Source organism: Acanthochromis polyacanthus, chromosome 3, assembly GCF_021347895.1.
Source record: "Acanthochromis polyacanthus isolate Apoly-LR-REF ecotype Palm Island chromosome 3, KAUST_Apoly_ChrSc, whole genome shotgun sequence".
Lineage (NCBI taxonomy): Eukaryota > Metazoa > Chordata > Actinopteri > Pomacentridae > Acanthochromis > Acanthochromis polyacanthus.
In genome coordinates, this window is record NC_067115.1 from 28,830,322 (window position 1) to 28,842,156 (window position 11,835).

The following is an 11,835-nucleotide window of genomic DNA, read 5'->3' on the forward strand; positions in this document are numbered from 1 at the left end:
ACTATGACATTATCATGCAGTGCTGCTTTTCAGGGAAACCTTTGAAAGGAATTGTGTAGTTGATCAAATGAAACTATTACAACTACATGGATGCATTTAGTGTCATTATCAAAAACAGATCTAATGAGATTTTTAAGATTTATTGAGAAAATTCTGTGTTAAGAAATACTGCTTTTATGTGCATTAACTCAGCGCTTAGTGAGAAAATATAGGGACGAATCATGGGCTGTTTCTGGGTAAGAGTTCAAGGTGAATTGAAACTGTTGGTGCAGTCATGAGAAAGATAAAAAATAACAAGTTTGTAGCTTAGCAAATGCTTAAGTACACAACCAGAAAGACATTACTGATTGTATCAACACCACAAAGGCCATAACCTAGCTAAGGCCAGAACTTGGCCTTGTCTACAGGATCATTCATGTAGCGCTCAAAGGGAAGACTGTGGACAGTTGGTATTGGAGTCTCTGATTCCACACACATTGTGGACATGGGGGACCTGGAAGACTGAGAGTGGGGTGGAGACACGGCAGAAAATTGGAACCAGCAGCAGTATTGTAAAAAACAGAAAACAGAAAACAGAGAGAGAGAAAAAAAAAAACACTTCTAAACTGGGTGAGGACTGGGTCTTATGAGGGAGTCGACCTGAAAGTAAAAGATTGTTTCTGGGAACTGGGTAGGTTTAGGGTGAACTGGAAATTGTTAGCGCAGTCGTGAGAAATGTGAAAAATAACGAGCTTGTGCCTAATTATGTAGGGGACTGCTAACTGACAAGTATAAAAAGAGTTGTAGTGTTTTCCGCTCTTTTCGATCTCTGACCTTCACATGCTCATGAGCCCAATTTCAAAAGCATGAATTCAAAAAAACATTGCTCAGGTGAATTGTTTGTTGACAGAGTTCCACAATGTTATTTATTAAAGGAGACAGATTGATGCCACACAGGAAAAATCATGAACAGTTATTCACCAGAACACTGTTAGCTTGACTGAACTCCACCAGAAGACAAAGTTTATACAAACAACAGCATTTTTAATATACTGAAATACAGTTAAAGCTCATTGATTACAGCAAGTGAGTCAGGTCTAAAGCTTGACGATTCAGAGATTTCAAGGAGGAAAACACATTGAGTACAATAAATTCCAGGATATTCTTTCTTCTTCTTTCATGCATCTAATGCAAGTCCTGCTTAACTCTTCATCCACAGCATTCTCACTTTACATTTACATCATCCTGGTTCCAACCAGCTGTACAGTACAGAGTATTTGTCGTAGCCAGCCGATGCTACTTCAGTAATTCTGTCAAGAGACTTTGTGTCGGGTTCTACCTTCTTTTCGGTCAAGTTTTAAGCCGGCGTACGTGAAGGAGGAAGTTTGGCTGCAAAGGAGCCCATGGTGTTGAGAGCTGCATGGATGCGGAAGTGTAGTCTTGACTCCATGTTGTAGTCTTTGTAGTTTGTCCTACAAATAAGGTCAATGATGAGACGATTGTTTTATAAATACTATTCAACTGGAACTGCTATTTATCATGCTGATTTGGTTCCAGTTGAGCATATCATCATCCCTTGACACAACTTCAAAATGATGACTTTCAACATGCATTTTAAAACCAAATTTGATTCAGAAACTCGGATGAGAAAAACTTACTTGGCATTTTCAATCACGGTGATGGCCTTGCTGATGTCACCGTTCTTCTTGTACAAAAGGCCCAGCTCGTACATGGTGAACGGCACCAGATAGTTGTCATGCTTTATGTTACTTTCACTGCAAAAGAGTAGAACAATATAGTTCTCATTTCAGGACTGTTTGAAAGACAAAGACAACATCCAAATTTAATTTCAGTTGTTCACCACCTCACAGAGGTAGAGTCATGTTAATCAGGTAGTCAGCTGACCTCATTCTTTGGGAACATAACGTTGCTGAACCTGACCAACCCCAGATCATAACCCTAACCCCCAAAGACTTGTAGCTACTAGCCATGATGAGTTCATCACTTCATCCACCTCTCTCTGGTATATTTAGCCCCACCTATATGGGGCGGCATGGCTCAGCGGGTAGAGTGGCTGTCTTGCAACCGAAGGGTTGCCGGTTCGATCCTCGCCCTGTCGTGCTCGAGGTGTCCCTGAGCAAGACACCTAACCCTGAATTGCTCCTGATGGGTCGTGGTTAGCGCCTTGCATGGCAGCTTCCGCCATCAGTGTGTGAATGGGTGAATGTGATGTATCATGTAAAGTGCTTTGGGTACCTTGCAGGTATAGTAAAGTGCTATATAAATACAGACCATTTACCATTATCTCTTAAAATGTCATTGTTGCACTGACTGCTCTATGTGCCTTTTTAATTGCCCCCTGGGGACAAATAGTTTTCTGATTCTGAATCTGAATCTGAATCTTCTTACCCTGATGCACCCACCACTTTGGAACAGGGTAAATCTGGACTCATCAGACCACATGACCAAACATATTTGTTCCTCAAAGATGATGCTTCACCACTATCCTTCAGGTTTTAAAATGCGTTGGATGGTTCTTAACCTGATTTTAGTAGTTTCAGAAATCTCCTTAGTTGTTTTCTTTGCTTGAAGCAGGACAATAATTTGACCCTTGTGAGAGAGATTAACATCCTTTCCATCTCCAAAGGATATGTCCTCTGACATGTTTTTTCAAAAATGAGAAGCTCCTCACTGCATCAGCTAAGTTGTTGCAGCTGAAACATATTCATCACTGCAGTAATTATTCAATGGAAGACTCTTACCTATTTGCTTAGTTAAATTCAAGTGGTTACTTTTTTGGACAGGCAGTATGAATTTGATTGGCTCTTGTAAAGGTAACACTTTTACTAAAAATCCTCTTTATTCTGTGCTGAAGGGATTGTGCCCAGGAAACGTATTCTGAGGCCTATGGAGGACTTTGTTGGAATTGTGCTGAGACTTCAATGATGTCGTATGTGTGTGCTGTAGCGGCCTAAAGACAACTTCACCTGGAAATGACGTGATTGAAGCAGATCTCAGCCTGAACCAGACGGCCCAGCTCTCTTAGACACAAACCCTTCAGCAGCTGGACAACACACTGGTCATCCAGGTGATACTCTGATGGGTCTGCACATCATACAACAAACTATTAGTTTCACTTTGGTACAAAAAAATGACATCCAGTGTTGTGATTTCCTGCTGTTTGTCTCACTTGGATCCTGTTGGAGCTGCTCCTCAGCTTTCTCCAAAGTTGACAAGATTCCTTCAATCAACCTCGGTCTTTTGCCGACCACTGTGAAGCCATTCCACATGTACATCATTTCCTGGAGGAAAAAACATGGTTGTTGTTTGCGATTTAAAAAAAAAAAAAAAGCTCACTGGTCCACAGTTTTTGTGTGCTCTCACCAGCGCCGGGACGACTAGTTTGACAGGGTTAGAGGAAGAGTATCTCTGAGCCTTCTTTGCCGCAAACTTCTCCGTTGGAATCGACTTCCCAGCAATTCTCAGTTTGAGACCATCCACCTGCCTGCAAAAGACAAGTTTTGCAAAAAAATTTAACAATCAGTGCGCCTGTAGAATAGCAGTGATGAGTAATTACTCTTTCCACAACACACCTGAATAATTCTACCACATTTTCTCCCAGTTTAGTCACTTCTTCCTCCGGGAGCATGCTCAAGATGGCAGCCTTCTGATATACATAGATGGCCTAGGGGAAAGGATGTGTCAGAATGTTACACACTGAATACTGTGCAGAAGGTGGCAGACAGCTGACTATGGCACAAAGGGAAATACCTGCGACCATTTGCTCTCCTTGCACAACAGATTGGCATATCGATAAGCTTCTCTCCAATTTTGCTTGAAGGAGTAGGCCCACATCAGCTCCCAGTAACACAGGTGGTGAATCTGACGCCACTCTTCCTGAGAGGCAATACAGGCCAGGAACTTCTCCTGGGCCTGCCGAGAAGTCCAGACGTTTTCAGTTTGGTTTTGCTGCAACATGAGCAGCATTGTCGTAAACGCATACAGTTAAACATCAAAAATACTCACAAAGGTGAAGTTTCCTTTGAGCACAGCAATTCTTGCAGTGTAGAACAGAATGAGGGCTCCCTATGGACAAAATCATGGAAATGAATTAAGTATAATACCCGAGGGAGGCAATAAAATAGTCATCAGTAATAAACCAACTGCTCACATTAGGGAACTTTTGCTTGTAGGGTTCCAGCAGAGTATCAGCCTCAGTGAGGTTTCCATCACCAATACCTTAGAGAAGAATCAGAAATCAGTGTCCTACAGTGTGTTAAAAACTGGTCCACGCATTTATCTTCAATTGATTTGATTACTGTAACAATGTTTTTACAGGTCTAACTGAGAAGTCCATTAAGCAACTGCAGGTGATCCAGAACACTGCTGCTAGAGTCCTCACCAAGACTAAAAAAGTTGATCACATCACTCCAGTTTTGAGTTCTTTGCACTGACTTCCGCTCTCTCAGAGGCTAGAAATACTTTTGTTAGCTTGATAAAAATACTTTTGTTCATTTATAAAGCTCTGAACAGTTTTGGGCCCAAGTATGTCAGTGACCTCCTTCTTATTGTATGAACTGTCCAGATCACTCAGGTCCTCTGGTACAGGTCTGCTTTCTGTCCCCAGAGTCAGAACCAAAACTGGAGAAGCAGCTCTCAGTTTTTTTGCTCCACATCGGACCAAACTTCTGAAACTCTCAGCTCTTTGAAGTCAAGGTTAAAGACTTATTTATTCACTGTTGCCTTTGATTAATGACTAACTTTTAAAGGGGTTTTATTTTATCTATCTTTTTATTTGAGTTTTTATTTCTTTGTTTTTATGATCATAAAATTTTATCTTAATGTTTTTGCTTAAATTATGTTTTATTTCTGTGATTTTTATGTATGCTTTTAAATCATATTTGTTATTGATTTTCTTTGCCATTGTAAAGCACTTTGGATTGCCTTGTACATGAATTGCACTATATAAATAAACTTGCTTTGCTTTGTTAAATAAACAAACAAATATTCTGTAGTTTTGTGCTGCAATTTATATTTTTCTAAAAATCTGACTCTAAGATTTTGAAAGTTTAATCAATTATTGGTTTTATGGATGACTAATAATTGGAGAAAGCAGTTGCTCTCTTTGTGAAATAAAGTCAAACTTTGAGATTTTAATCACAATCCTGTGGGTAAGTCAAACTTATAGAGGAAAAACCTGCTGAATTATTGTAGTTTTGTGGATTTAAAGTGTTTAGTAAAAGATTTGAATCATGTTGATGTTAATTCCAGATTTCCTGTCAGAACATAAATGACTTTCCCTCATTAAAACCTCCAAGACAAATGAGAAATGCCATCATTTACTATTGAATAAGGGATTTAAATCAAAAAGAAACTGAGGCCTGACGTCACAGTCTGCTCACCCAGTATGACGGTGATGTAGAGATGATACATCAGCAGAGTCAGGGTGCTGAGGATGGAGCGTAGGCTGCTGCTGGCTGCTCCCTCCCTCAACTCTGACAAACCCACTTCCTGTAAGACAGTCAGCAAACCATTCTTTAAATTTACAAAAACCTTCCCTTGAGCAATGCCATCATCACAAGAGGTCTGTGTCTGCATATAGATTGACATCACCAACCCTGTCTCCAGAGAAACCCAGAAACTCCATCAGTCTGAGGACTCTGGCCGGAAGCAGAGACAGCATCTGACGACAGAAACACACAGTTGGTTTGGCTTCCTTCATTAGGAAACAACTTATGTGCTAATAACAGTGGAGTTTTTTTTTTTTAAATACTTCAGTCACAATGTACACCGATCAGGCATAACATTATGGCCACCTGCCTAACATTGTGTTGGTTCCCTTTATGCTGCTAAAATTCCTCTCACTCCTCTGCTGTTTTTATCATTTGTGACTTTAACAGGCCATCAACAAGAGTGGGAAGAAATGACCCAAGTGAATAACTGGGCATAAAAGCAAAATAAAAAACTGCATCACCAATGTTATGTTTCTCAGCCTAAAATAGAAAGACTAATAAACCAATAAAATAAAGAACTTTTGTTTGAGGCAGTATCGTATTCTAAAAGTGTCTTTCCATAGTTTTGGTGACATATTCTAAATAAAGCACGTCAACAAATTTGAATTTTGACAGCACATAGTTCATACTAGCAAATGAAAATCCCCACTTGGGCCAGTGTGATGTCACCTTTAGATGTGTGTTTCAGAGGAATGGAAAATTACTCTCTATTAATTCCATTTTCTGTCTTGAAACGCAGATTTAAACTGTACTGAAATACAAGATATCATTTTTTTCATCTGGCCATCTTCATCTCAGTATAATGATACCATGTCAGGACTCAAAGTTTCCCAGCAGAACACTGCATTACAAGATGATCGATGTTATTCACTTCACCTGTCAGCGGCCACAATGTTGTTGCTGATCGCTGTAAATCAGTAGTGCTGGTAGAAGTGTGGATTTATTTCTTCATGAAACAATCTACACAAAAGTAGGTTTAATATTTTGTACGACTGCATGTATTCTGTTCTTCTCACCAGATTAAATGATCCGATGCCCATGCTGACCCCGCCCCTGAAGTGAACATGTGTGCTCTTCTGACTGCCCCCCTCTTTCGTGGCAATTGCCATCGTGTGACAGTTCCTGGTTTGGAGAGACAATGTTTTAAAATGCATCTAAATTCCCTCAGATACGATTGTGTCATTCCATCTTTTTTTTTAGTCTATCCAAGGTGACTTCCACGTACTTGAAAATCTGATAACTGTTTCGGATTCTCATCCCTCCTTTGATGAAGCCGATGATACTTTCATCCAGGAAGGTGAGAGCAGCTTTCTGCAGCAACGCCTCAGCATAGCACAGTTCTGCATGCATCTCTTCTGTGAATTAGAATACAAGGTCATGCATTGTTGTTTAAAAAAAAGTTATGTAAAAAACAGACATGTTTTTCAGCTAAGGGGTTGAATCAACAAGCCAGAGCTGCATGTATTCTGTTAGACCAGTAGTGTCAAACATATGGCCTGCATGCTTTATTCATTGTTTTTTTGTACTTTGAACTGTAAGTTAAAATAACTTCTAGATATTGACAAGTTCTTTTGATTATAAAGTAAAATACTATGTCATTCAGTTCCAGATACCTGTGACTAAATGCTTTGTGCCTTTGTAGAAACACTGTGATCTGTAATTTGTAACACGTAAATGATAAACCGAGGCATAATGTTTTTACTCTGCTAAGGAATGGCAGAGTGATGTGATGATTGGTGTACGTCTGTCTGTCTGTCTGTCTGTCTGTCTGTCTGTCTGTCTGTCTGTCTGTCTGTCTGTCTGTCTGTCTGTCTGTTAGGAACATTAATCAAAAATGAACTAATGGATTTGGATGAAATTTTCAGGGAAGGTCAGAAATTACACAAGGTCCAAGTGATTAGATTGTGGCAGTGATGCAGCTTATAGTCTGGATCCACGGATTTGATAAAGATTTCTGCATCACTGCAAGATAGCGGCACAGTGTCACTGTAAATATGACAACAAGTGAACACTACATCAGCTGTCTGCTGACGATCACATGATTACTACTAATCCACTGCTGCGGATTGATCGGAATTCATTCATTGGAAATGACACAAGCAACAATTGATTAAATTGTGGGGGTGTTTCCTAGTCCCATCAATTCCCGCCGGCTGCTACATACTTAGGTCACGTGATTCAGTATCCATACCTAATGTACACATGTATAACACATGCCTGTGCTCAGCACAATGTCATGTTGTTTGTGAGTACATCTAAATTAAATGGCCACATTCTACAGCGCCATGACTTCAGCTGTCGGAAATGATACAACGACTGAGCACCTTTGGTGAAGTACTGCGCTTTCTGAGTGCTTTTCTTCTTGAAATTGTACTTTTTTCTTCAGAAATTTCAGGTTGTTCATAATGTTTTGTAAGAAGGTAGTTCATTAAATATGAACATTTTCAGAATGTACTTTTTTTACAGTAAAACACGGCAGAAAAATTGCAGTAGTGGTTATTATAGGGTAGGTTATTATGCTCTGATTCTACTGGTCCAGTCCACATCAAACTAGCCTGTATGTGGACCCTGAACTAAAATGAGTCTGACACCCTTGTGTTAAACATTCTGCATAAATATCATAGGCTGCAACAAATTGCATTTTCTAATGTCAGAAAGGTGCAGCTTGTGGATTGTCTACATTGTTATGTTTAAAATATACACTTACATTCAAAAGTTTGGGGTCACCCAGACAAATTCATGTTTTCCATGACAACTCACACTTTCATTCATCTGCTAACATAACTGAACAAGGGTTTCCTAATCATCAATGGGCCTTTCAACAGCATTAGCTAACACAATGTAGCATTAGAACACAGGAGTGATGGTTGCTGGAAATGTTCCTCTGTACCCCTATGGAGATATTCCATTAAAAATCATCTGTTTCCAGCTAGAATAGTAATTTGTCACATTAACAATGTCTAGACTGTAATTCTGATTAATTTAGCCCCACACTTTTGAACAATAATATATCACCTTCACTCACCTTCTGTCAGATTTTCAACTGGTTGTCTGTACCATAGGTTGGTCAAGCTCTCCATTATTCCAGTTTTCTTCCGAAATCTGAGATAAGAAGCACATGTTTATAGTCACAAACTACCAAAAACACGTTACATCTGACACTTTATGAAACCACTGATCTAACTGTCAATCCGTACCTCTGGCAGATCTGTAGAGACTCTCCCAGCGACGTCATGGCAGCATCCATGTCCTTTGGCTCAAAGGTCATACCTGCCTGCATCACCAAGATGCTGCTGTAGCCCGTTGCATGGTACATGCTCTGGTCCTTCCTAAAGGACATAAATACAGTAAACCTCTCTAAAAAAAAAAACAAGTCCAAATACTTTGTGTTTGGTCTGTTAGTTATGATGCTCTGTGGTTCTTCTTGTTCTTGATATTATCGAAGTAAAAACAATACCACTCAGTAAAATGCTACCAGTGACTTACCAGGGTTTTAAAAGAGCCAGCGCATCCCCAAACCTGTTGTTTAGGAACAGATCGAGGGCAGCGGAGGAATCCTTCAGAGCTGCCTCTAAATCTACTGCAGGGGATCTGAATTAGGAGAGTAGCAAATTAAGACGAATGCATTTTTTTATAATGCACAAGTTTTATAATGCATAAGGTCTGTTGTAATCTTGTGTCTGATTATCGATTGTGTTGTTATGAATCACTGAAATACATGCACACCTTCCTGAACACCTTTTAGAATAAAAGCCACATTTTAGTTTTACTTACAGTCCATCCTTACTGGGATGGCTTAATTCCACCTGAAAGAAATAACAGAAAAAGGGAAACTTCACAACAAACCTTTCAAAGTACATAAGTCAGCTTTTTTGTTTGAAGTAGTCAGAGCCCACTGTGGGCTGTAGTTAAGCATAAGTCTGCTGATCTTGTAAATAAATGTCAGAAAATCTGATGTCACGGTTTTGGTTTTCTTTCTGTTGTTTCATTCATTCATCCATTCAGTCCGGGATTTGTGGTCCCATCATCTACACTCGTGCCTCCTCAGATCAGCCACTCCCACCTTCATCATCATCACCTGATCTGTCCCAGCCCTCCTCACTAACCAACCCCGACGCAGCCCCAGCTCTCCACTGCCAGACTGTGAATCTCCAGCATTCTCTTTCAGCTCCCTGTGCTCTGTTAGCACACTTGCTTGGCTATTGTGACCTTGAACCAGTGTTGAGAAACTCAAGTTCATTTGCTTTCTACTTTTAGTGCCATTTGGAGTCATGTTATAGAGCCCTCATCTCTACTTCTAACACCTGAACACATTTGGGCAGAGAAGCAGATCAGCTGATTGAAATCCAGGGTTGGCTCTGCGGGTAAAAACGCACAGGCGCCAATTGACTAAGGGAACGATTACGCAGAGATTTTGATCAGATTTATTGTCATTCCTGAGATAAAAGTGACTGATAATTCCCTCTAAACTCCTGAACTTAGCATTTTGATGCCAAGAATATTTATTTTTAATGACATTTTTGCTTCAGATAATGAGTTTATAGTAACTTTTCTGCTGCACTAGAAACAACATTTAGTTATATTAAGGATATAAATCCATACTTTTTTACTTATAAATTTATTGTTATTATTGTAGCTAGAAAGAACCAACATTGAGCATTACCTGTCCACTTTTTGCTTTGTTTGAAATGTGATATTTTGTTGTTTTTATAGTGCCAAGTGCAATCACTCCCACAAATGTGAAGAATTACACATCATAGAGGGAATTTATTCTGTTCTTGCTTTTTTTTCTGGTCTTTTAATGAAAATAATGCCATTTCCTGAATATTGTCATAATAAGAGCCCAAGATGAGGTTAAACACACATGCAGAAACTTAAAGTCTTCTTAACATTGCCATATTTTACGCACGGAATAACAAGATTAAAAAAACAGAAATAAAATCGACTAAATCAATTAATAGTGGACGCTCCAAAGAAGCTGCAGCGAAACCTACCTGCTGTAGGGAGTTGGCTTGTGTCTCCATTTGATGCTGAAGTCAAATAACGAGCACTAGAAACCACTAAACAAGAGATTGGATCAGCGAGCCTCTGAAGTTTTCTGCTTTACACGCAGTCAGAGTTTGGCCTCTCTCGATATTTATAAGGTAAGACACGGGGTGTTGTCTGGTTTCGTCAGCCCAGCCCTCAAATTTGCCTCACTGCCACAGGACATCAGTGTATCCTACTCACAGTTGTATTTTTATTTTCTCCTCCGTGCTCCTCAGTTTTAGAAATCCACATTTAACTTTCAGTGAGTAAAGAGGCTGTGAAGCTGAGAGGACAAATAGAAGGGACCAGCAGGAAAAAACGTGGAAACTGAGGAAAAGTGGAGGTGGAAAAAGTATTCAGATCTTTCTCTTTGGTGAAACTACAAATACAGCAGCTTTAAAAAGCTTTAAAACACAGCATTCATGAAGAGCATAAAAACTGAGGTACACTACCTCACCTCGGGTCACTTAATGTCCTTATTTTTGAAAGAAAAATAGTTTTTTCCAATGAAGATAGCATTCAAATAATCATATATACAGTCTAGACATTGTTAATGTGGTAAATGACTATTCTAGCTGGAAACAGCTGATTTCTAATGGAATATCTCCATAGGGGTACAGAGGAACATTTCCAGCAACCATCACTCCTGTGTTCTAATGCTACATTGTGTTAGCTAATGGTGTTGAAAGGCTAATTGATGATTAGAAAACCCTTGTGTAATTATACTAGCATATAAATGAAAGTGTGAGTTTTCATGGAAAACATGAAATTGCCTGGGTGACCCCAAACTTTTGAATGGTAACTTATTTTTTAGCACCAACTATCAAAAGAACTAACAGCCTAAGTTTCACAGAGAAAATCACCACTGTGCGGATAAATCAGGCTACATATCAGATTGTTAAATCTGATGTATCAAGCAATATTTCTCAGCTGTTTTTCTACTTCATAAAGATTAAATTTAATTTTATTTCTATGGAGCAAATACAAAACTCTGCTTCATCTCAAGCAAGGTGAAGATCTTGTGAAATTCCTACAGAGAAACCCAACAAATCCTAAATTTCCTTTGGACACCATTTTTTTAACTTTGTTATTTCAGTAAAATTATCAGAATCATTTTTAAAAAAAACTTCAATTGTAGTGCAGCTTTTTGCCCAGCAAAAAAATTAGATGACATTTATATTAAATCTTGAATAGTTTTATAAACATTTTCTATGGAGTATCTGAAAAGTAACTAGACTAAAGGGGTGGGTAAATAGTGCAGTGAAAAAGAAGCAGGAAATAGTAAAAAAAAAAAAAAGATTTAGTGAAGTAAGTC

General features: G+C 39.0%; 2 protein-coding genes across 2 annotated transcripts in view; both read right to left on the reverse strand.

The window, feature by feature from the left end:
- psip1a (PC4 and SFRS1 interacting protein 1a) overlaps positions 1-11,835 on the reverse strand; it is a 259,251-nt gene that overhangs the window by 213,898 nt on the left and 33,518 nt on the right. The gene's annotated exons all lie outside the window — the stretch shown is intronic.
- LOC110957071 (tetratricopeptide repeat protein 39B) lies at positions 872-11,654 on the reverse strand. Its single transcript, XM_022202912.2, has 17 exons — positions 9,267-11,654; positions 8,979-9,083; positions 8,690-8,821; positions 8,518-8,594; positions 6,718-6,847; positions 6,509-6,614; positions 5,597-5,662; positions 5,382-5,490; positions 4,151-4,218; positions 4,006-4,065; positions 3,751-3,912; positions 3,573-3,664; positions 3,364-3,484; positions 3,170-3,281; positions 2,967-3,084; positions 1,638-1,754; positions 872-1,451 (listed from the first exon to the last, which is right to left on the reverse strand). The coding sequence occupies exons 1-17, from the start codon at positions 9,350-9,352 to the stop codon at positions 1,337-1,339; spliced, it is 1,776 nt and encodes a 591-aa protein (XP_022058604.2). The 5' UTR covers positions 9,353-11,654; the 3' UTR covers positions 872-1,336.